Source organism: Colletotrichum destructivum, chromosome 7, assembly GCF_034447905.1.
Source record: "Colletotrichum destructivum chromosome 7, complete sequence".
Classification (NCBI taxonomy): Eukaryota; Fungi; Ascomycota; class Sordariomycetes; order Glomerellales; family Glomerellaceae; genus Colletotrichum; species Colletotrichum destructivum.
This window is the reverse complement of record NC_085902.1, coordinates 3533099-3552957: the sequence shown is the minus strand read 5'-3', so window position 1 is coordinate 3552957 and position 19859 is coordinate 3533099. Positions and strand designations below refer to the sequence as shown.

The window sequence follows — 19859 nt, the reverse complement described above, 5'->3', positions numbered from 1 at the left end:
TCCGTTGACCAAACCAGCCAAGATGAACCGCACATCACTATTTATTCTGCTTCTCTGCGGGCTGGTAGCGCTCGTCAGTGCCAGTTGTAAGCGACTCGTCACTTTCCAGTCGTCCCCTCTACTAACATTCAATTCCTCAAGCAGCGCCAACGTTTTGCAAATGCACCTGCTTCAAGAACAGCACCATCGTCGCTCTCGGCCCCAAGCACCAGGATGTTAAGCCCGGAGCCGCCCCGTCCCGCCGCGACCCCGCCTCGGATATCCACGCCCGCGCCGCGTCGGCGTCCTGCTCCCAATGCACAAAGGCCTTCTGCCTCAGCAGCGGCATCGACTTCTGCCGCGACGCCACCGAGGAGGTCGTCCAGACCATGTGCTTCCAGCGCGACAGCAACAAGGACCGCTTCATCGTCTGGGGTTTCATCCTCGGCACGACGGGCCTGCTGGGCTGGGCCGCCTTCAAGAGGGCCAACGAGCTGCGCGAGGGGAAGCGCGCGGCCGAGGCGGCCAGGGCGGGCGCCGCGAGGGGAGACTACAGCCCGTTGACGCCTGCGCAGCCGAATTGACATGGAACAACACTGACTGGGGGGGTTAATGGATCCGGCGTTCTGGGATTTCGATATTGGGTCTGGGTTTCACTAGCGAGAAGAGGAAGGGAGGGGGGTCATGTACGAGTTAATTATCACGTTCACGGGCGCGGCGCATGTTTCTAGAGAGACGACCATCAATGGAGAAATGTCTAGCCATGGTTTCTCGAAGGCATCTCTACATCTTCCTCCTACTTCCCGGGTGCCTTTACCGACGAACAAGGGATAGCAGTCATCATAAAACCCGTGCACCGTGACCATTCAACGCAAGAAAAAAACAAACCAATGAAAAAAAAAACCCCAGACTTTTGTTTCCTCCCAAGGGCTTTGCGAAGGGAAGCAAAAAGATATCAAAAAATGCAAATGCCATGCACGTATGTGCTGGATGTTTTTCTTTCCCATCCAACCGTCGCCCCACCTAAGACTTTTCCCCTCCCTTTGGCACCAAGCTCCCCTTTCTCCGCTGGCATCCAACGGTTCCTGTGCGTTCTTTCCAGCTTACTCCTCTTCGAGGTGGGTGACCTTGTGGGAGTCCTCGTTGCCATTGGCGGAGCCGGCGTTGCGCTCGCGACGGGCGCGGACAGCGGCAGCAAGGTTCTCGAGCACGTCGACGGTAGAGTCCCAGTCAATGCAAGCGTCGGTGATGCTGACGCCCTTCTTGAGCGCGGCGGGACCCTCGGCGGGGACCTTCTGGTTGCCCTCGTTGATATTGGACTCGATCATGACACCAATGATGGAGGTCTCGCCCTCGCGGAGCTGGTCGCCAACGACGGCGGCAACCTTGGGCTGGTTGCGGTGGTCTTTGTTAGAGTTGCCTAAGAAGGGAAGTGTTAGTCTAGGCGGTGGGGGAGACGATCCGGGGTGAGAATGAATGGGGGGAAACCAACCGTGGGAGCAGTCAATCATGATGGCTTGCTTCTGGCCCTTTTTGGTGAGGGTGTCCTTGGCCTTCTGGACGTTCTCCTTGTCAAAGTTGGGGCCGTGGGAGCCGCCGCGAAGGATGACGAAGCCGTGCTCGTTGCCCTTGGTGCGGGTGATGGCGGCGAGGCCCTGCTTGGTGACACCCATGAAGTGGTGCTTGGCGGCGGCGGCGCCGATGGCATCGATGGCGACGCCGAGGTTGCCGTCGGTGCCGTTCTTGAAGCCAACGGGGAAGGACAGGCCGGAGGCGAGCTCGCGGTGGAGCTGAGACTCGGTGGTACGGGCGCCAATGGCGCCGACGGAGATGAAGTCGGCGAGGAACTGCGGGGAGATGGTGTCGAGCATCTCGCTGGCAATGGGCATGCCGGCAGCGGTCAGGTCCCGGAAGAGCTGGCGGGAGATGCGCAGGCCCTTGTTGATCTTGAAGGTGGAGTCGATGTCCGGGTCGTTGATGAGACCCTTCCAGCCGACGGTGGTGCGCGGCTTCTCAAGGTAGGCGCGCATGATGACGCAGATGTCGGAGGAGAGGCGGGCGGCGATGGCCTTGAGGCGCTCGCAGTACTCGAGGGCTGTGGAGGGATCGTGCAGCGAGCAGGGGCCGATGATGACGAGTAAGCGGTCGTCACGGCCCATGATAATGTCGACGGCCTCGTTGCGGCCCTTGACAACCGTCTGGAGGGCGGTGTCGGTCATAGGGATCTCGGAGCTGAGAAGCGCCGGGGGGATCAGGGGGTCCTGTCCCAGGACTGGAGGCGTGTTAGTGCATGGGCGATAGACATGGTGGTAGTCGGCCGTAAGGTGAGTGAGCGGCGTGTGTGTGTGTGTGTGTGCGTGTGTGTGTGTGTGTCAAGGTTGACGATGAAAACAAGCTTGGATGTGCACTTGTTCATGTGCAAGACATCTTGGGAGAACAACTCGATGTCAAAGTCAATAGCTCGAGTGGGGCAAGATGAGAAGGGTCCCAAGGAGGTGAGTGACATGTCCGCGGCGGTGGTGGGTGGGTTCAGTGAGAAATCCATGTTGGCAGCAGAAAAAATAAATCGAAAAAATCGAGTGACTCACTTCTCACGTCGTCGGCCGCGAGAGGCTCATGCTCAAGGTCGAGACCGGGCATTTTGGCTATGTGAGTTGAAGCGGAGTATATCAAGAACTGCATGGGGAATCGTCAGCTACACAACGTCGTTGTCCTTTAGGCATCTGGCTGCCCTTCCCGTCCCGTCATCGCGAGATGCCGCGCCGCCCGCCGCCCGCCATCCCAAAATCGGCCGACGGTACGGTGGAGGGGCATCAGATCGACTCGGGCACGGCGGGAGCGGCCGGACGCGAGACCAATCAGAAGGGGCGGGAAATAAGCTTACACCGATATTAAAGATTGGGAAACGGATGTCCGAACGGCTGCTTCGTTGGCCTGGGGGTAGGTTGGGTCGGACTGGATAGGACTGGGTATCGTGTGGTGAATGTCTGCTTGAGCCGTCGTTGACCGAGGAGTGGGAGGATGAATGTTCGTCCACAGGGGAAGGGGGAGTCGACCGGTAGTGGCCTTTTTTTTTTTTTGGGCTGGAGGGGGTTGAGAGGGTGGGAGGTGGTGACTCAGAAAGTGGATTATCACACTTTCGGAGGGGAGAGAGTCCAGGAAAATTCAAAATGTTTTGCTTGGCCGTTGTGTGCCGTCGTGGTTAAGATTTTTCTTCCCTTTTTTCTTCTCCCTCCCTCTCCTACTCACTTTTTTTTTTTCGGGGTCAGTCCCGCCGGTGTCACCAGATTGGGGAAGGTATTTCGTCTCAGTGGAAAGGAGGAGAGGTACTTCTACCCCTCCGAATGCTACACATGGACTGACTATCCGTACACCATGCGGGCTAATGCAGCAAGCAGTTGGACAAGAGCGCCGGCTCGTCCCACGTGGTGTTAGTCCCGGCTCGACATTGCCATTGGCCTGTTGAATGCTTTAATACGGTTCCTTACAGCGAGGGACATCCTCCATTGCTTATCTTGTATGGATGGGTGTTGAGCGAGCTACTTTCTCCGTCTCGCAGAAGAGGTCGACGTCACTGATTGCGCTTCACGGCGAGCATTTTGGCGACGGTGACGCAGTTGAGGGGCATTCTGCAGAATGTGAGAGAGTCAGGGTCAGGTACCTTAGGGGGGGCGGGCGGCCGATGGCGGGGCAAGAATGCAGAGGATCCAAGTGGCAGGAGGCACTTCGGCCGCTAAACTGCAAGTGACCAGGGTCGCGGAAGTCTTTTTCCAGTCTTTTTTTGCAGCCTTTTACTTCTGCTTCCCACTGTCCGCGATCCACCTTGAACAGTCCGCCAGACTCTGCTGCTAGTAAGTCTAAGTGAGGATATATCGGTGACGCGTCCCTAAATTAAGGGCACAACACCTTTGTTATGTGGAAAAACATGGGAGATATGACAATTTTGTCTCGATGCTGCTGCTGGCCTCGCAATTGCATCTTTCAAAGTAAGGCAAATGAGTGCCGACATGAGACGCTGTCTGGACCCGTGAGAAATCAAGCCCAGACGATTGGTCAACCGGCCCCGCAGCTCGCCATTGTTCACCGAAAACTCACCTTTTTACCGAGGAGCCGATCTCCCTCGCTTAGCTCTCACCGAGGATAATTCGGGTGCCGGGTTTGTCTCCACTTTCCTCGGTACAGGCGGCCACCCACGGGCGAATCTGCCCTCTACTCCGCGTGAGCCCAGGCCAACTCATGACGTGACAAAGAGCTCGTTCTCGTCAACAATCTGTAACTCGTCAAGAAGTCAAGAAAAGTGGCCCGGCGCTCTGAAGAAAAGCAAACCAGCGGGCACTCGACCACCAAGCAGCGCGGTGAAACGCAGCTGGCCCCGACTCGCCTACAACAGGTCTGGAGAGAGTCTCTGGGAGAGGATCCGAGGGAGAATCAGAGAGGCACGAGGAAAGATCTACGGGCCCAGTCGGTTTGGGGGATCCCCTCTTGGCTTTCTTGTTCAAAATAGATCCCCCCCCTCTTTCCCGTCCCTCCCTTCCGAGAGAGATTTATTTAGATCGGGAGACGGCATGGATGGGCAGAAGATCAACGACAGCGGTATAGAGGCAGACTGCCCCCCGGGTTCGAAGCACTCTTGGCAGACGGGTCCCGTGGTCGAGGTTTTGCAGTGTAGTCTTTGTCGCAGTCCATCAAAATTGGCTTCAGTTTTTTTGGGAGCCGGTCCCAACTACTCCTTTACTGGGCTGAGATGTGTGTACAGGTACTTGGTCCTGGATGACCGACTGACTAGCTGCTACCCCGCAGGCGGAGTCAAGCTCTTCCAAGTGAAGTCAAAGCTCAAGTGCGAGGAGGCTATTAACGATCTCCTCGTATGATTTGAGGGGATCGCTGGCTGGCTGTGCAAGAGGTTCGCTCTCAAACCTTGCTCATTGGGGTGAGTAACGACTCGTGTGGAGACTACCAGGGCCGTCCGGCGGTGCACGTCCGGGTCCCGGGCGCGGACGGCGGGGGGGGGAGGGGACTGACTACCTACATGTGCTGACTACTAAGCTTCTGTCCCGCTGCAATGTGGCAGCCACAACGCCCCGCGCGTTGTTACCCAGCCCAGATGGCACTGTGACGGCGGTTACCGGCAGTAGCGCCGGGTATCTTTGTGGATAGAGATACTCGCCGTGGTGCAGGCTGGCCTCCCCCTCGGGTCGGCGATGTTGACGACGGGGAGGGCAGCATCGAGACACCCAATAATCTACGACATCAACCGTCAAACAGACTGCAGGATACCAAGCGCGGGACGTCTCCCGCCATGAATCTCTTTTCTTCTCCTTGTTTTCCTCTTACCCCCTGCCTCTTGCGCTGGGTCGCCCGCACGCAGGCCGTCTTCTGGACCCCGCTGCTCCGTGCTCGTTCGAGGAGCCGAATCCTGGGCATCGAGGTTCGCGACATGCTCAGGCCGGGTCGAGCTGTGCGACAGCCCCGCCCCGGTGCCGAACAGAGTGGTCATGTCTTGTCACAAGGGGGCGCGACTGTGTAAGGAGAGAAAATGGGAGGAAGAAGGGGGGTGGGGAAACTGGATTGGTCGCCAGTTGAGGGAGGGCGATGTAGGTGACGGCATCTGTTGCGACGGGGCGCTGCCCTCCTCGAGTAATGGTTGACCGAAGGTTGACCTAACAAACACGCGGCGTTGACGAGCAGTAGAGAAGTGATCGACGGCATACCAATCATGAGTAGTTGAATGTCATGATAGGAGAGTCGTCGTTCACGTCACCGCCCGCCGAAGCCGGGCCGACGCACTCCCAACCTTCGACAAGTACATGATATCTAATGGCCACAACGCTCGCGGGCGCGCGGCCAGCAATGCAACAACACCGTGAATTTGGCAAAAATCGCCTCCCGTCTCGTTCCAAGCGCGTTGTCGGTGGTCGTAGCGGAAGGGCGCCCGCTCACACTCTTTGCGAGCTCTGCCCATTCAGCCGCCTTGATCCCGCCACACCCCGGCATCTCATGAAGCAAGTCTGAAACCAGCCCTCACCCTCACCACCACCACCGCCACTACCACCACCAGCTCCTTCGTCAGCAACGACGAAGATAGGGCATGTGACATCTCTGAGGCAGGCTGGGGATAGGATACGGGCGGGACGAACCAGAAAATGGGCGTCCGTTCACCTCTCACCGCGGCATTTCCTTCCCTCCGTGGGGGGGGGGAAGGAGTATCGTCGGAATGAGTAATGTTATAGGGTAGACACGGTAAATGCTGTGAGATTGACGAGGGAAAATATGGACGTGTATTGGCTGACTTGATAGAAGATGAGGTTCTGCCTTACTGTGATCATGGTAACTATTCGGAACAAGATCATTCGGCCGCCCTCTTTGGTTTCCAACTCGACTTTCCTAAATGTATCGCACCTGGCATCCTGACCTCTGCCTGATTCCCTTCTCTCCTCGACGGCCCTAACCCCCTCCCCATCATCCTGCATTTCAAAGCCGTTCTCTGTTGCTGTACGGTTCTTCGTGGGACGCTCCTTTTACACCACGTCCTTCGCCTTGGCAGCGGCGGAGGGGTTGACTGACACCGTTGCTCGGACTGGGGTCGGCCGCGTCGTTCGTTTCCCAGGCCTCTTGGTGAACCGGCCGGCACAAAGTTCCAAAGTTCTCTGGATCCGTGTTGCCGTGTACCCGTGAGCCGTTGAGACAGGCATCGGCCACCCGGGTCTCGAAGAAGTTGATGGAGGGGGAGATGCTCGCCCAAGTTGTCTACCAACTTCCGTATCCATTCCAACCCCGAGGACGATGTACGCGAAACAACGCGAAGATACTCCCTTGGAATATTCGACGCCAGTCTTTCCCCCCCGGTTCCTCGACAATCCTTGACAAAGTTAGACATCAAGCAGCGGTCAACACTCAAGAGCTGGTATGTGTACTCATCCACAGAGCTTTGTGTGTGAGTCCCACGCCCCCTAAACCGTTGGTCCGGGAAGAACCTTGACGAGTCTGGGTCTCGCTTATTTCTTTCTTTTTTTTCTTGTTTTTCACTTCCTGACATGAGCTTTGGCTTTTTCGCTCGGGGACTTATCTCCCCTCCCCATGTCGCCTTACCCCCTTTGTGGCGTCCACCAGCTTAAGGCTGCCGTCGTGCCTGCTGCATCTTTTCTTCAGCTTCTTATTCATATTTTAATTCTTTTTCATGGTTCCCTGTCTTCGCCCTACCTGCGACCACTCCCCTCCCGACACTCTGGTTTGGCTTCTTCGTCTTTTTCATCTTCTCATTCCTCCTCCTCTTCTCATTCCTTCTCATCCTTCTTTCCCTTTGGTACTACGGATACTTCTCCTAGAGACCCAGCAGCAGCATCATAACGACGACGAAACTGCCAGTTGCGCAAAGAGAAATCTGGACAGAGGCGCAACTCACGACTTAGACTGCGCGCATTTCAACCGCCACCGGCGTCCCGGATCAATTTACCTATTGCAATATAAATATAAATTGCAATCGCAATTTCCCGCCATCTGGGGAAACACTGCAGGAATCCCACAGCCCACAGCCCACAGCACCCAGCCCACACAGCCCACGCGCAGTGCAGATCAAGCCTTGCCTCTTCGGGTTGCGACAACGACGGCGACGACAACGACGACGACTTTCACACGTCAAAGTCAATTAATACCATCACCGGCGATCCAATTTCGGATTCTTGCGACTGAATAATCAGCAGCACCCACGAGGCCGGCCAGTTCAGCGAATGTCCACTGCCTCCATCGATCGACCAGCGCTTGCGGGAGCTTAAGCACGAAGACCTACGCAGAACCACAGACACGCCCATTGTCAGTGTCATTCTCGCAGCGCAGCGCACCTGCCGCCAACCTTGAACCAACCACCCCCCAAAACCCGCCCAAACCCACACTCCCAACCAGCCACTCACACCCGGTCACTCACACATACACCCCCCGTCAATCCTGTCAACCCTGGCGGCACCTTCAGTCCGGGGCAACTTGGCAGCCTGTGCACCTCCTTCCCTCCAGCAGCAGCAGCAACCACGATCGCGGCACGCCCGGCGCCATCCTTCTTCTTCTTCTTCCATCACCAGTACATCTATTTCCTAATTGATTTGATTTCTCTCTTCCCCTTTCCGTCTGACACCAAAACCGACCGGCTGGCCAAATCAATCAAACACCGGATATCGCGACAGTAATCGATCCCAACTCGAGAAGCTGCCCATCGCTAACTGCACCGCCACCCTTCGCCCATCCATTCCCGTTCAACTCGGCCGTCCTTTGCGATCCCCATATACACATCAGATACGGAGACGGATACAGACACAGACACACATACAGACACATATACAGACACAGACAGATACCCGTAGCTTCCCCTACCACATCTTCGCCATGTTCGGCACGCCGCATTACCCCGACGTTACCAGGAAGAGGGGACGCGACGACGACGAGGACCTGCACAACGGCACCTTGAGCTTCGGTGAACACAGAAATGTACGACGCTTGTCTGCATCTCTCTCCTTTCCCCTCCCTCCCCTCCCTCTGCTTCCTGTTCAGAACGCCCGCTGACCGTCTTTCCGTAGAAACGCCTCCAATGTCTCCCTCTCCGGACCTCGCCCACCTCCTCGAAGCTCTGGTCTACGCCCATTGTTCCCCTAAGCTCCGTTCCCTGCACCCTGACACCGGGCGACTCCGATTCGGAAGAGCTGCCGGCCTCGCGCTTTTCGCCCTGGTCCTCGTCCCCGGCGCCCATGTCTTGCCAGCCCTCACCATATGGTCTGACCGAATCCGACCGTGACATGGACATGATGGATACAATGTCGCCGCCGCCTGTGCCGCTGCCGCAGCAGCAGCAGTACCATCACAACCAGCACACCCACGCCGACCACCACGCCTCGGGCACTGGCCGCATGCCGACACCCATCCAGCCAAACTTTGCCGCCCAGGTCCGGGGTGGCGCCTGGGGTGGCCCGGGTCCCGCAATAAGCCATCTCAATGGCGTAGTGAATATGGGCCACATGCACGCCGGCTTCACCCCCGACCAGTCCCGTTGCATCCCACGCACTATGGAGGGCACCGACGACTGGCACGCCGTCCAGAATCGCCGTTTACCGTCCCCCATCAGCGAAGGTGAGGACTCGAGCAGCCGCGCCGCCAGCGGAAGCTTGAGCCCCCCGGGCATGATCCTTGACAACGGATTCCCTTCCAACCTTACCATGCGCCTCGAGCAGTCATCCCTTGACGGTCGATTCCACAGCGACGCCGGCATGATGGACATCGAGGACCACACACACATGATGAGCGACGATTCGGTCACCACTACGGTAGACGCCATGCCCACCGAGACCACCTCGGCGCCCGCCACCCCTTCGCCCGGCCGCAAGGGTCATATCCGCTCCAGGCACACGGTCAATTCGTGGACCTGGCAGCCCGGCATGAAGAAGAGCTTAAGCATCGGCTACCGTGCCGACTGCGAGAAGTGCCGCCTCAAGGTCCCGGGTCACTTCAACCACATTATTGTCTCGTAGAGGGAGGTGGGGCGTATATCGGACAGACAATTTGATAGAGCCGGCAAACCCGGCTCATATGACGCTGCGGCAGCAATTACCCCGCGAGCACTTGCAACAAAGAAATGACGGGAACGAGAAGCGAGGATGGTAGAAGAACTCAAAGGTCGACAGGCCATTAACGCAATGGCAGTCGGCGCGCGTGAGTCCCTTTGTCTTGGACTGATCGAGACGCTCTCAAGAGGTTGTTGGTGGTACCTCAAGGCGCGTGTGCTGCGTTTTCATTTTTCGTTTACGGCGTTTCAAACTTTGGGATTTGCCAGGGACAAGGAAGTCTCTCGGCCGGCGGTAATACCATACTATTTAGCGCACATCGTTCCACTCGCTTAGGCCCAAAGGAGGGACGCATACCATATTTGTTCGGTTCATAGGTTTTCCGGTTATGGCATATTGGCGACTGGGAGAGTCGACTGGCCCGGCGCGGCCCACTGGGGGACTCGGGAGGCACCCGCATTCTGGAAGCGGTTTCGCGGGTCAACTGTGTATAATACCGGTCCAAGAGGACATAATCAAGCGGCGACAGCGCCAGCACTGTTCATGACTGTGAATGTCCCGATGCCACCAAACATATATATCGACGTCGCAATGGAGACGATCAGGCAGACTTTGAGAGATGCAAAGTTGATGATGTTCTTTTTTCCCTTCCCACATGCAAAACTTGTCAAACCGGACGCCGTCTAATGCATATCCAGTCTGTCTACACTATGATACAGTGACTCCTCGTCTCCTCAGCCCTGCCGTCTGATAAAGCAAGAGGTTCTGGGAGAAAATGGTACAACTGGCGCTCGTACACCCAAGCCTTCCCTTCCTCCTGGCTTCTCAATGGAGACACAGGACACGTCGCCGATGACCTCTAGAGGCTGCGTATTCCTCCATAGCTGAACCTCCAGCCCCAGTTTCTCTGCTACGCACCAATATCGTCACAAGACCGACCGCATGCTCTCCAGGGGGTTTTCTCTTCTGACATCATATTACAACAAGAGAAGAATAGATCCGTCACCGCACAATTCACTCCTTTATGAAATGGGAGAAGATGGGAGGGGGAGTTGGAAGGGGGGGCAAAGAAAAGACTCGGTGATGAGAGGGCGATTTTGAGCCTCCACACGACCCGTTTTCCTTTACCACCACCCCTTCTTCTCGGCCTTCTTCTCCTCCTGCGGCAGGCCGAGCTGGTCGAGGGCGCCGCCCCGCCGCTGGTTCTCCCGTTCGCGCTCGAAAGCCGCCTTGGCCTTGTCCTGGAGCAGCTCTTTCCTCTCCTCGAGGCTCTGGGGCGCGGCCGACGAGGAACCGCCAAAGGGCCACCAGCTGCTCTTCTTCTGTGCGGGAGGCGCGGCGGTGGCGGCGAGGTCCGGTGATGATTCGGCGGAGAAGGCGTTCTCGTGCTGCTGTTGCTGCTGCTGTTGCTGGCCGCCGCCCTTTCCAAATATCTTCTCGGCCTGGGTGGTGACGGTGGGCGCGGACAGCAGGGGCGGCAGCTTGACACCGGTCTCGCGGGCGAGAGTGTTGGCCTCCTCGACGAGGGTGACCTGGGCGTCGGTGGCGGTGCCGTTGATGAAGGCGATGCGGGCCGAGGCGAGGGAGTCCTCCTCCATCTTGCGCTGGGCCTCGATGAAATCGTTACGACGCTGCTTGTTGTAGGTCACCATGTCGTAGACGGAGTAGACGGATACGAGGCCTGCGATGGCTGCGAGGGGGTTGTGAGCGTTAGCATTCTGTATTGTCGTGGTGCAAATCCTTCTCCTTCAAGTGCCTTGTCTTCTAGCTTCGCTTTCTCTCTTTCCCGCCCCCCCTCCCCCCTCGAGTGGCGACTCTTTTCCTCAGGGACCACAAGGGTCATGGAAAAGAAACCAGTATTCGGGGTCAAGACTAGACGGAAGGAAGGCATGCACGCAAGACGACAAGACGTACCCGTGAAGCTGACGAGGCCGAGGACTGTGAACTTGTGCGCAAAGTCAAAGAGGCGACGGCTGCCGCCGATGACGCGGTCGACGCTCGAGGTCTGCGCCGCGCGGGCGGCCTCGTGGGCGGCGCGAAGGCGGCGGACGCGCTCCTCGGGGGACTCGCCCGGTTGCCGGCCGGGGAACTTAGGGGCCTGTGGTGTCGCCGCCGCTGCCGCCGTCGTCGATGTGGGAGTGTTCTTGGAGGCGGCGTGCGGGGTGGTCGAGGTGAAGCGCGTGGCGTCCGAGGCGCTCCGGGGACCGCCTGTTCTGGATGCCATTGTCCTTGTCGTTCTGTCCGGTCGCTGCAACGGGCTTTTCGTTTCGACTGTGAGATACGACGGGGATAGGCGGGTGGGAGAGAACTGGGGGTCGAGGTGTTCGTGGCGGTAGACGATCGGTTCGTCGTCGTTGCTCTACGCGGGTTCCGGAGCACGGGGGAATCGGGATGGGCTTGTCATGAGATTTTTTGGAGCTCTCTCTCTCTCTCTATCTCTCTCTCTGCTACTGTCGACCTACGAATTGGATGGGTGGTCTCCACTGCGGCGTCTTGCACGCTTTTTTTGGCGGCATTTGACTGGTGCGGCTTTTTCCGGGCGAGAGTGGTACGAGAAATGTTCAAGAGTTGGGGGACTTGAAGCTTCTGGTAGGGACAGCTGTTGGCATCTGGGAACCGGATGTCAAATGACTTCTTTTCTTTCTTTCTTTTCTTATTGTTAAGGGAGAATTGACTACTTGAGGCAGAGGCTGACGATGTTCATGCTGGAGACGGCAAATTCTGAGACCAGGTCGATAGCACGCGAAGATGATGAGGTTCTAAAGCAAACCGGCAGGCATAGAAGACATTAGGGCAAACAGGCCACGGAAAATCAGGCCACGGTGAGTGAGATCATCGGAAAAAGGTGCTGCTTGATCAAATTTCGTGCATCTGATCTCCCATCATCACAACTGGAATCACACTGCTTTTCCCCCTTACGAGAAATCATAATCATAGTATTAGATACGGGTTTGGCGGCCTCGTTTGGGGAGGCCTCTATCCTTTGCACTTGGACAATCTGCTCAGATGGTCACGGGACAAGAATGAAGGCAGCCAACTCAGCAAGCAGTAACAATTGGGTTGCGCAGAAGAGCTTGTATCAAGGCCTAAACGTCAAAACATCTCAGGTGACGAAGCTTCCCAAGACGCCGTGACGTCTTCTTCATGACCCTGCACACGGCAGAGCACATAATGAAAACGGTATACATCAAAAATTGCACCCACGATGGCCCCGAAGGGCAATCGAGAGAGGTCGACTCCGCGATGTGCAATGCAGGCCTCCCTCTCTGCAGTCCGGATTTCTTGATCCCCAGACTACTGAATAAGGTAAGTATACCTTCTAAAATTTTCAAGAAGAGTAGCCGCCCTGGAAAGCGGTCCTTATATAGATTTCCGAGTGTTGCCCCCAATCAGTAGGTCACGTGTGGAGGAGCCCAGCGACCTCTCCCGCACGTACCCCATGCACTACTGAAAAGCCTGCAGCCTACCAGCCACACGGAACCGTTGCAGACCAAGCGGATCATGGTTCTCCCGTCGCCTGTGCCTCGCCGCCACCGTGGGTGGACCCCACGACCCAATCAACAATTGCGTTCAGTACGTACCTTCTCTCGTAGGGTTTTCATGCCCTTCTTGAGATTTTGACTTGTCCCTCCAGGAAATTTCGAAGCGTTCAGCAGCATCTCGACGACGGCCCATCCGGACTACTAACCCCCTTGATCGCTCAATACAGGCACAATGGTATGTCGATACGCGCCTCCCGATAGACTCTCGCTGTCAAAGGCATCGCATCGCATCGCAGAATGCTGACAATGTGATTCTTTTCCACAGGCGATCGCACACAACCAGCAGATCCCCCACAACCGTGAGCAACTCCCTCCTCCCGCAATAGGCGACGACGACGACGACAACTTCGACGACGACTTCGTTCTTCACCAAGACACTTGGACTGACAGAACTTTTGAACAGATTTCCGCAAGGATTGGCAGCGCCGGGTCCGGACGCACTTCGACCAGGTATGATTCGCTCGCGCGCAGGAACACTCCGGGAAATTGGGGGGAAAACTCTTTTTGGTTTGGAAAAGGCAGGATCTGACTTGGAACATCACAACAGGCCGGCAAGAAGCACAGCCGCCGTGTCGCCCGTCAGGCCAAGGCTGCTAAGGTCGCTCCCCGTCCCACCGACCTCCTCCGCCCCGTCGTGAGATGCCCCTCGATCCGCTACAACCGTAAGGTCCGTGCCGGCCGCGGTTTCACCCTCGACGAGCTCAAGGTACGATCATCTCTGGAAGAAATGACGGAGTCACCAATTTTCTGGTGTCTGCCGAAAGTATCAAGTCCTAACACTTACCGTAGGCCGCTGGCATCCCCCGCCTTTACGCTCCCACCATCGGTATCTCCGTTGATGGCCGCCGCAAGAACCTGAGCGAGGAGTCCCTTGCCGCCAACGTTGCCCGCCTCAAGGCCTACAAGGAGCGCCTCGTCGTCTTCCCCCGCCGTTCCAACAAGGTCAAGCAGGGCGACTCCAAGGTCGACCTCGCCAACACCGAGACCGTCCAGAACCTCGCCAACGCCCTCCCCATCGAGAAGGTCGCCTCCGGCTTCTCCGAGATCTCCAAGTCCGACGTCCCCAAGGCCATCGAGGGCGGTGCCTACCGCAAGCTCCGTCTCGCGAGAAGCGAGGCCCGCAACCTGGGCAAGCGCGAGAAGCGTGCCCGCGATGCGGCCGAGGCCGAGGCTGCCAAGAAATAAGCGCACGTCTCAGCCTCTGCTACCACCGCTGCTGCTGCTCTGCTATCGTCTCTTGTGGCGTCGGGGGGCGGTTTTGTTCGATGCTGCTGCGGCTAGTGCAGCTACACTGCATGGAAATGGGTTTTTCGGCTGCTGCCGCTTTTCGACGCGTTAAAAAACACTTTCGAGGAAGGGAAGAAAAAAAGTTCTTCGGAAGTCGGGTTTGTCTTCTGGCCTGGCGTGGGTTTCAGTGGAAATGAGAGATACACACTCAGGACAAGGTCATAAAGAAACTATTGCATTGATCACGCCCGCCTGTGTCGGTTGCCCTCAACCTTCCCTCCCCCCCTCTTCCCCCCTCCACGTCGTCGCATGACGGAGTTTTTAGGAAGACGCATCGTACGAAGACGACGTGACGTGTATCATGGGTCAAGGTGACTGGAGTAGACTAAGGATTGATTCGATTGCTTTTATTTCCCACCTGCGTCCCTGTCCTTGTGAATTGTGATCTGATGAACAAGACACTGAGCCAGGTCCTGTTGGTCGTTACCCCAGATTGACATTTGGAACATCACGGCAATCGTGGCTTTCGAGCGGGGGGTGTGTCAATATTTTGATTTTGTTGGGGTTCTACATGATCAAGCATTTGCCTTACCCTTCTCATCCACGAGCATCTCGCTGCCCTCCCTCAACATGTCTTCAAACGCTGCCCTCCTCCCCGCCGGCAGCTCGTCGGCGTGATTCTTGACCAATTCCGTGACCATGACCAGGCCATTCTCCCGATCCACCTTCTTCATGCCCGCCGCCTGCGACGGGTCAGCCTGCTGCGGCTCCAACCCCAAACCCTCCACCATCGCGGCATTGCTCCCGCCACTGACAACCGCCGCCTGCCCAGCGCCGGCCGGGCCTTCCTCGATCGCCCTGACCCCGTCCCGCGCTTCTTCTGCGGCGGCGAACGTCCGCCCCGTGATGGCCTCTGTCAGCGCCTCAAACGCGCCGGCAACCTGCAGCGTGCGGATGACGACGTCGGCGCCGTCCTTGGCGCGGCACATGAGGGCGAAGACGAACCAGGCCTCGCTGCGCAGCACGGGGAAGCGCGTCTGCGTAACGAGGAAGGCGAGGGCCTTGTTCAACCCGGCGTGCTGGCGGTAGAACTTGGCCCGCCGCTTGGTGCTGCCGTCGCCCTCAGCCTCGGCGAGGGCCGCGGGCGACAGCGGCTTCTCGGGCCGGAAGACGTAGCCGTCTTCGGAGGGGTCCCAGTCTGGCAGGACGGGGGGGATCGGGGTGGTGTGCAGCACACGGCAGACGACTGCGGCGGCGCGGGCGGCCTCGGTCCTTGTGTGCTCGGCGTCGGAGCGGGCGAAGATGTCGAGGAGGCGGTGAAGCTGCGTCGTCTCGTGCGAAGGGGACAAGGGGTCCGGGCTCAGCGGGGCGCAGAGGCGGCGGACGTTGGGCGGGGTGTTGACGAGGAGGAGGCGGGCGAGGGAGACGGCGGAGAATTGGACCTGGGGGTTCGCGTCGAGGGCCCAGACGCGGGGGAGGACGTCCGGGTCGAGAAGGCCGGCGTCGCCGAGAACGGGCTTGTTCTGAGAGGGGATGGCAAGGTTCTTGAGGAAGGAGAGGGCGGAGTGGAGGAGCTGGGAGTCGGTGGCGTCGCGGACAAGGGCGACGAGCGGGAGGTGGACGGCGCTGTCGCGGACAAGGGCGAAGGAGGCCTCGTCGGAGCGGGCTACGTTGCCGAGACAGAGACAGGCGGCGGCGCGGAGGTGAGGGTTGGGCAGGGACAGCCATGACTGGAGGGTGTCGAGGACGGGGGAGCCAAGCGGGTGGCGGAGGGGGAACTCGTCGGCGTAGGAGATGTCGGCGAGGACCTGGATGAAGGACTGCGGGAGCGCCCGGAGCTGGACGGCGGCGTCTGCGTCCTCGATCTGGAGAGCGTCCAGCTGGGTCTGGAGGTGGTACAGGGTGTCCAGCAGCATAGGGACGGAGCTCGTGGCAATAAAAGCGGCCTGGACGGGCGCGTGGGTGAGGTAGGCGAGGGCGACGGCGGTGAGGGAGACAAAATCCTCGGCGTCAGTCGTGGGCGCGAGGGCCAGCGTGAGGAGGACAGCTGGTGTCTGCGAGGGTGCCAGGGTTGCCTCGGTTTCTGGGGATGGAGGTTAGCCATCGTCTTTTTCTCATTTTCTATCCCTGCCCCCCCTTCCCGGTGTCGAAGAAGAAGATAGATGGGAAAGTGAGAGACTTACCGTGAGTGGCAAGCAGAGCAAGGATCTTGACGACGATGTCGACGAGGTGCGGGGCGTCGGCGAGGCGCGTGCTAGCGAGCAAGTCCACAAGATGCAATGTCAAGGACTCCGCGCTGGCCTGGGCTTGGGCGGGCTCGTAGTCGACGAGGATGTTGTAGAGGACAGGAACAGCAAAGAGGAAGGCGGCGTCATCGGCGAGGAATCCGATGATGGGGGCGAGGGCGCCCGAGGCGACGACCTTTTCGCGGTTTTCATCTGAGCGATCAAGTCAGCCTTCCAGCGTGTGAGTGAAGCCTGAGGCCCCTAGGGAAGGGGGGGTGAGTTTTTAGCGCCATACCCGTGTCGGCACAGGAGTTGCCGATGAGACGGAGCATATGCTTCTTCAATTCCGGACGGAGGCCTTGTGTGGCGATGATGGAGAGGAAGAAGTCCAGGATGCCCGACTCTCCTAGCGGCCGTCTCCATGAAGCTACGACGGATATGTCAGCAACCCTTTCCTTCTCTTATGTGACAAGAAGGAATTCCTCACCGTCTCGACTCCCGTCACCCAGCTTCTCGGCCACGGCATCAAGCTCCTCGCTGCCGACATTCCATAGCTGCTTTGCTGTGAACAGCACGTCGCCCAGCAGGGCCGTCCTGTGCGCGCGGCTCTGGCTCTCGGATCCAGGATCAGCCCATGCCGAGGCGGAGGAGAGCAGGTCTGCGATGGCGTCCGGTGTGAGCATTGTGCCGTTGGATAGCTGATGTTGAGGTGCCTCTTCGTCCATGATGACGGACTAACTGCCCTTGCGCGTCCCTTCGTCTCCAGTGCTTCGAGCGTCCTTAGCTATGATGAGAGAGAAGGGAAAGAGGGAGATGAAGGGAAGGCTGGCTGGGCGAGTCTCGGTTCTTCTGTTCCGCCTCATACACAGGATGCCCTTCTTTTGGTGAGAAGCCGGAATCCGCGGGGGTTCGCGATTGGTTGGCTGGCTGGTCCGTTGGTTGGTATGTATGTCTCCCGATGTGCTGCTGCTGCCCGGAGATGGGGATGAGTAGCGGCCGGGACGAGCTCCTTTCCCTTTCCGTGTGGACGTTTGGCGACCGGTGGGGGGGCCAGGGGGGTGTGCTCACTGTGGTGGAGTCGGGAGGTAATGCAGCCGCCACAGGTGATTGGCTTTAGGGCCATGTGTCAGAGTGGGGTTCTAGTCGGCGTGGTTTTCGGCCCTGATGCGGTCCTGATGCTGCCTGGCGGCCCGGACGCCGGCCGCCGCTGGGGAGGCTGCGACATGCTCCTACTGGTGCTGCCTAACTCATAGGTCGCTTTATTTATTGCATTGACTTCAAGTGTATACCTCTTTCAATGCAAACCTGCCCTAGGTGGCCGAGTGTGACTGTGTTTGTTTGCGTCTAGCTAAATTTAGACATGGAACCCAAACGTATTAAAAAAAAACAGATTATATTCTTATCACCACTCTCACATAACTGTCGTGAAATTTTTTACTAGAAATAGTTTACAAGTTTAGCATCCTATTGCTTCAAGATGTAGAGTCCTTCAATCTTCTAATCAACATTATGTAACTAACTAAGTAGATTGTAGCTACAGCCTACACACTAAGCTCTAGATTAATTTTAATAGCTTAAAGGGCTAGCTGTACATTAGGCTTATTGCTTCTAGATGCCATAATGTGCTGTAGAAGAAATGTGTCTATTCGCCTCAACGCATAATTAGCGCAATGTTATATCTTACTTGCTTGTCTATCTAACTCGCTTGTTAGCTACGTTAACTATTCCTGTATCATAAAGTTCTTATTAGAGAAGGATAAACTTACACTGCAAAGCTAAGTAACGGCCCCCTTTATTCAGATATGTCTGGAACTGTTACAAAGCCTAAATTACGTCTTTCTAAATCAGAGATATCACGTAGATATTTCTCTGGTTTTGTTTGCTTGAAACTTTGAGGCTCAGCAAAGGGACTTATCAGCCCCATTTCGTACCCGTCCACGTCGCACAGTCTCCCCGGGTGTCGCAATCCAGCCTCGTTTGCCTCATCCTCAGTAATCACGCGGTGGTGGCAATTTCCTAGGCTCGTTGTCTCTATTTCCCCTACATTCGGAGGCCGCTGATTGCTCTCGATTCTAACCTCGTGTGTAACAACAATAACAAGATTTTGCCACGTTCTTGAGACCACCGGCCAGAATATTGGAATCGATGCCAGGGCTAGGGATAGTCGGTTTTCTGTCTCTCCCAAGAGTATTATAGTTGGGAAGATCCTCATTGGATCGGGCTCGTTGTCCGATGTTGCCTTGTTGGCAACAATGCGCCACACAGCGATCACATTAACTCTGGATGTAAAACCGTCAGTCAGTCCGTCGCACAAGAAATTCAAAACTTAGGGGTTTTTTCAGTTCTCATACAGTATTCCAATGCAAAACAAGATAAGCAGCCCAATCTTTGTTCGGTGGATGGTCTCCTGGCTGAAGAGTAGGGATATAGGTAGAATAAGGATCAAAAAGTCCAGTGCCATGTTCGATCCATTAGATGCCACGACAGTAGAATAAACCTCCATTGGATTAGTAGAACCATATCCGTAGCAGTTTGATTCTGACCCCAGTGTATAGAACTGGTATGGTGGAAAGCAGGGAAACCAGGCCATGAGAGTAAAGCCAAAGCCCCACACTAATACAACAACGATCAAGCCCACGGATATAATTTTAAGGCGTGGCATGCGGCCTTGGAATATCCTTAGGTATTGGAGAAGCATTGAAAGTTTTGTAAGGGCGTTTGACATGGAAAATGACGCGTTAGAGATGTAAAATAGCTGCGTCTGACGTGAGCTCTATGTCTTAAAAGCATTGTGATTTAGAAGGAAGTCAACTTTACCAAAAAGAACTTTTCTCTATCACTGTCGGGTACCTCCTTCAGTTTATGACCCATGCCGTAGTTAGTAGCTAAGTTCGTGTTAGCCCTACGTATCATCGCAATGTCAGATAGCATGTATATTAGAGGTGTAGTTACTTAAACAAAGTCCAATTGCGCTGGTTGAGCCTGCAAGCTGTATCATCGACTCAGTGTCTACAATCCTCAAATGTCGCGAGTGGGAACCTTACCAGCGCAATCACGACCACAAAGTCGTCCCATCCGGGTGTCCGTGTAACAAGCACTCTCGTGTAGACTCGCAGACCAACGCAAAGCCAGGCTAGGACCTGAGAACGATGGTTATCAATGAGCCAGGGTGGCTTAATCTTCTGGATCGCACCAAAAACGTGACAATCACGGCCACAATCGTGCTTCTGCGATTTTCAAATGGCAACCCCTCGTCAGTGTAGTGCGAGGGGAAGTTGCCAATACTACTCAGGTTCCCGAACATTGTTTAATAAGAGACAGTCAAAGAACCGATATAAGCGTAA

General features: G+C 56.7%; 7 protein-coding genes across 7 annotated transcripts; 3 read left to right on the top strand and 4 right to left on the bottom strand.

Moving 5' to 3' along the window:
* Positions 1 to 22: 22 nt before the first annotated feature.
* CDEST_11640 (uncharacterized protein) lies at positions 23 to 563 on the top strand (the record flags this gene model as incomplete). The annotated part of the gene is made up of 2 exons (XM_062927796.1): positions 23 to 86; positions 142 to 563. The coding sequence occupies 2 exons, from the start codon at positions 23 to 25 to the stop codon at positions 561 to 563; spliced, it is 486 nt and encodes a 161-aa protein (XP_062783847.1).
* Positions 564 to 751: 188 nt separating this feature from the next.
* On the bottom strand, positions 752 to 3138 carry CDEST_11639 (Putative DAHP synthetase I/KDSA, DAHP synthase, class 1, aldolase-type TIM barrel). The gene is made up of 4 exons (XM_062927795.1): positions 2864 to 3138; positions 2568 to 2655; positions 1472 to 2251; positions 752 to 1399 (listed from the first exon to the last, which is right to left on the bottom strand). The coding sequence occupies exons 2-4, from the start codon at positions 2617 to 2619 to the stop codon at positions 1083 to 1085; spliced, it is 1149 nt and encodes a 382-aa protein (XP_062783846.1). The 5' UTR covers positions 2620 to 2655; positions 2864 to 3138; the 3' UTR covers positions 752 to 1082.
* A 3108-nt stretch (positions 3139 to 6246) lies between these two features.
* CDEST_11638 (uncharacterized protein) lies at positions 6247 to 10176 on the top strand. The gene is made up of 2 exons (XM_062927794.1): positions 6247 to 8454; positions 8544 to 10176. Exons 1-2 carry the CDS (start codon positions 8353 to 8355, stop codon positions 9486 to 9488), a joined length of 1047 nt encoding a protein of 348 aa, XP_062783845.1. The 5' UTR covers positions 6247 to 8352; the 3' UTR covers positions 9489 to 10176.
* A 1-nt stretch (position 10177) lies between these two features.
* On the bottom strand, positions 10178 to 11950 carry CDEST_11637 (Putative cytochrome c oxidase assembly protein COX14). The gene is made up of 2 exons (XM_062927793.1): positions 11436 to 11950; positions 10178 to 11211 (listed from the first exon to the last, which is right to left on the bottom strand). Exons 1-2 carry the CDS (start codon positions 11743 to 11745, stop codon positions 10646 to 10648), a joined length of 876 nt encoding a protein of 291 aa, XP_062783844.1. The 5' UTR covers positions 11746 to 11950; the 3' UTR covers positions 10178 to 10645.
* A 1174-nt stretch (positions 11951 to 13124) lies between these two features.
* On the top strand, positions 13125 to 14707 carry CDEST_11636 (Putative large ribosomal subunit protein eL13). The gene is made up of 5 exons (XM_062927792.1): positions 13125 to 13238; positions 13329 to 13362; positions 13467 to 13513; positions 13611 to 13769; positions 13853 to 14707. The coding sequence occupies exons 1-5, from the start codon at positions 13236 to 13238 to the stop codon at positions 14246 to 14248; spliced, it is 639 nt and encodes a 212-aa protein (XP_062783843.1). The 5' UTR covers positions 13125 to 13235; the 3' UTR covers positions 14249 to 14707.
* A 122-nt stretch (positions 14708 to 14829) lies between these two features.
* CDEST_11635 (Putative armadillo-like helical, Rap1 GTPase-GDP dissociation stimulator 1) lies at positions 14830 to 17481 on the bottom strand. Its single transcript, XM_062927791.1, has 4 exons — positions 17003 to 17481; positions 16811 to 16942; positions 16474 to 16728; positions 14830 to 16373 (listed from the first exon to the last, which is right to left on the bottom strand). The coding sequence occupies exons 1-4, from the start codon at positions 17238 to 17240 to the stop codon at positions 14866 to 14868; spliced, it is 2133 nt and encodes a 710-aa protein (XP_062783842.1). The 5' UTR covers positions 17241 to 17481; the 3' UTR covers positions 14830 to 14865.
* An 826-nt stretch (positions 17482 to 18307) lies between these two features.
* CDEST_11634 (uncharacterized protein) lies at positions 18308 to 19819 on the bottom strand (the record flags this gene model as incomplete). The annotated part of the gene is made up of 6 exons (XM_062927790.1): positions 18308 to 18794; positions 18867 to 19270; positions 19333 to 19400; positions 19468 to 19504; positions 19560 to 19655; positions 19709 to 19819. 6 exons carry the CDS (start codon positions 19817 to 19819, stop codon positions 18308 to 18310), a joined length of 1203 nt encoding a protein of 400 aa, XP_062783841.1.
* Between the last annotated feature and the right edge of the window lie 40 nt (positions 19820 to 19859).